This window comes from Pisolithus orientalis, assembly GCF_024613125.1.
Source record: "Pisolithus orientalis strain OTSU chromosome Unknown F5J12scaffold_67, whole genome shotgun sequence".
In the NCBI taxonomy this organism is placed as follows: Eukaryota; Fungi; Basidiomycota; class Agaricomycetes; order Boletales; family Pisolithaceae; genus Pisolithus; species Pisolithus orientalis.
This window is the reverse complement of record NW_026260848.1, coordinates 17,151-20,000: the sequence shown is the minus strand read 5'-3', so window position 1 is coordinate 20,000 and position 2,850 is coordinate 17,151. Positions and strand designations below refer to the sequence as shown.

General features: G+C 46.0%; 1 protein-coding gene across 1 annotated transcript; it reads right to left on the bottom strand.

Annotated features, from left to right (window-relative positions):
* Positions 1-264: 264 nt before the first annotated feature.
* Positions 265-1,209, bottom strand: F5J12DRAFT_786778 (uncharacterized protein; the record flags this gene model as incomplete). Its single annotated transcript, XM_051743509.1, has 6 exons — positions 265-461; positions 505-620; positions 729-812; positions 933-963; positions 1,072-1,146; positions 1,182-1,209. The coding sequence occupies 6 exons, from the start codon at positions 1,207-1,209 to the stop codon at positions 265-267; spliced, it is 531 nt and encodes a 176-aa protein (XP_051594897.1).
* Between the last annotated feature and the right edge of the window lie 1,641 nt (positions 1,210-2,850).

The following is a 2,850-nucleotide window of genomic DNA, read 5'->3' as shown; positions in this document are numbered from 1 at the left end:
GGTAATGAAACTGCAGGCACTGAATGATATAGGAAACAATGCTAGTGGCATGGTGCACTACCAAAATGTTGGTAATCAACTAGTAGACCCTGCTACACTTGTGATCAAAAGTGCAGACACTACTACAGTTGTGGTAATGAAACATGTAGACACCACTAACAGCATACTGCAATACTAGTAAAATAGCAGACACTAATAAATTGTTGGTAATCAACTAGTGGACCCTGCTACACTTTTGGTAATAAAAAGGGTGCACACTGGTAATCAAACTGTGGGCAGTGCAGCATGCTCTGGCAAATGTGGTGCAGTTTGCTCTGGAGTGTCAGCATGGTACAGAATGCTCCCAAACATATGCTGCAGTTTACTCCAGAGGGCCATGGCCTGCTCCAGAGTACTCTGGAATGCTATGGTATTCTCTGGCACATGTGCCACAGTTTGCTCTTGAATTTGCTCCAGAGTGTCTGCCATGCCACACTTTGGTTCAGAACATATGCCAAAGCTTACCCCAGAGTGCCATGGCCTGCTCCAGAGTGCTCTGGAATGTGATGGTATTCTCCAGCACATGTGCCACAGTGTGCTGTGGAATTTGCTCTGGAGTGGCTGGCATGCCACAGCTTATCCTGGAGGACCATGGCATGCTCTGGAACATGTGCCACAGTTTGCTCCAGCATTTTCTCTGGAGTGGCTGGCATGCCACAGTTTGCTTTGGAACATATGCTGCAGCTCACCCTGGAGGGCCATGGCCTGCTCTGGAGTGCTCTGGCACATGTGCTGCAGTGTGCTCTGGAATTTTTGCCAGAGTGGCTGGCATGCTGCAGCTTATCCCAGAGGGCCATGGCATGCTCTGGCACATGTGCCACAGTTTACTCTGGAATTTGCTCTGGAGTGGCTGGCATGCCACACTTTGGTTCAGAACATATGCCACAGCTTACCCCAGAGTGCCATTGCTTGCTCCAGAGTGCTCTGGAATGCCATGGCATGCTCCAGCACATGTGCCACAGTTTACTCCAGAATTTGCTCTGGAGTGGCTGGCATGCCACAGTTTGCTTCAGAACATATGCTGACACTTACCCTGGAGGGCCATGGCATGCTCCAGAGTGCTCTGAAATGCTATGGTATGCTCTGGCATATGTGCTGCAGTTTGCTCTGGAATTTGCTCCAGAGTGTCTGTCACAGCTTACTCTGGAACTGGACATACTGCATAGTCATGTTGGGCTGCACTATGTACAGGATGCCAATCTGACCTGGGCTATGCCATATATGTCCCTATCACATGGTGATATTCTATTTGAAGCCTCTCCATGTGACACCTAAAAATATAATTGCAGCTGATTTGTCTATCATGCATGACAATACAATTGTAGCTGATCTTGAATGACACATGACAACATAGTTACAGCTGATCCCTACATTATGCTGACAACTTGTAGGTTGGCTTGACCTTGGCTGGCCCATGTGACATGGCCAATTGTCAACCTCTGCTGGCCATGTCACATGGCCTAACTAGGTACATGGGCTCCTGGAGTAATATGGATCTGCTCATAGGCATCCTTGCCATCAAGTAAAGATCTGTATGGATGTGACACTATGTTACAGAGGATTGCCTCCATGTCTGGCAGTGGAGATGCAAGCTTCCTTGTGTTGGTGTTTCATTCCATTGTATCAATTACTGTTCATAGTCTTAGTGATCCATCCTTTGTGGCATTTTTAAGCATTAGCATTGGGATTGCATTTGTACCACTGCTGAACTCCCAATGTCTGGTTCAAATATAATCATCATGCTTTGAGCACCAAAGGGGCTTAAGAGGTTCAGGGCAATGAGATGGTTGCCATGAATATAGTTTATTTTTGTCAATCAATGGAATAACATGGTTAATATCATGGAGAGGGGGAAGGGGGGTTTTGATGGCTTCTTTGCATATATCCCTCACATACACTCTTAGTTCCTTTTCATCTGCCAGCAGCTCAGCTGCATGTGACTCGAGTGCAATTGTTTGTGGTCCTCAGATTGGCAGTGAGTTATTGCTGCAAACAGTGATCTGAGACAGGTTAAACCCAAGTAACACTTGGTGTTGAAATAGGAATGGCATACCTAAGAGTAGGTCATATGAGTTGAGGTTTGCAACATCCAGTACATGCTTCTCATGAATATCCTGGTATGAGATCCAGGGTGTTGTGGTTGCTTTGACCTTTCCATGTGATCCTGAGAGTGCAAGCTGGAGGTTCAAGGGTTTTTCAAGTAGATCAAGAGGAAGTTGTAGTTGGTCTACAAGCATGGTAGAGACAAAGTCAGAAGATGATCCTGAGTCAAGCAGTGCTCAACATGGCTTGTCATTAATGTGGACTATGACAATAATTGGTTTCAGGAGGAGATGTGTGGCTCCTTTGATGCATGTAGCACTGCATTCAAGTGTGTTGGTTCCATCAGTGCAATCCCCATCAGGGGAGCTTGTTCATACTGCCCTACAAGTCAAGGCTTCAGTGCCATCTGATGTGGACTTTAGGCAATCTGGAATTACAGGAGGGGGCCCATGCCATCTCATCTTGTGTTTGTCAAAGATTAATTCATCATAGTACTCAGTTTTCTTCAGGTGGAGCCAATGTACAATGTCAAATTCTGGGTTTATGAGATCCTTGAAGTATAAGATATGGTTGTCAAGGGTGTAGTGATCCATCAGTAGGTATGTGTCTGGGCCACCATGGTCCTTGATAGTGAATCAATCTCACTGGTATGGGAAATTGTTTGGATCAATATCCTGGTCAAGAGTCAAGGGTACAGTGGTGTGTAGCAAAGATACTGCATGTGCCTTAAGGATCTCATTTTGACTGCAGGAGTTCAGGTGTCTCCAA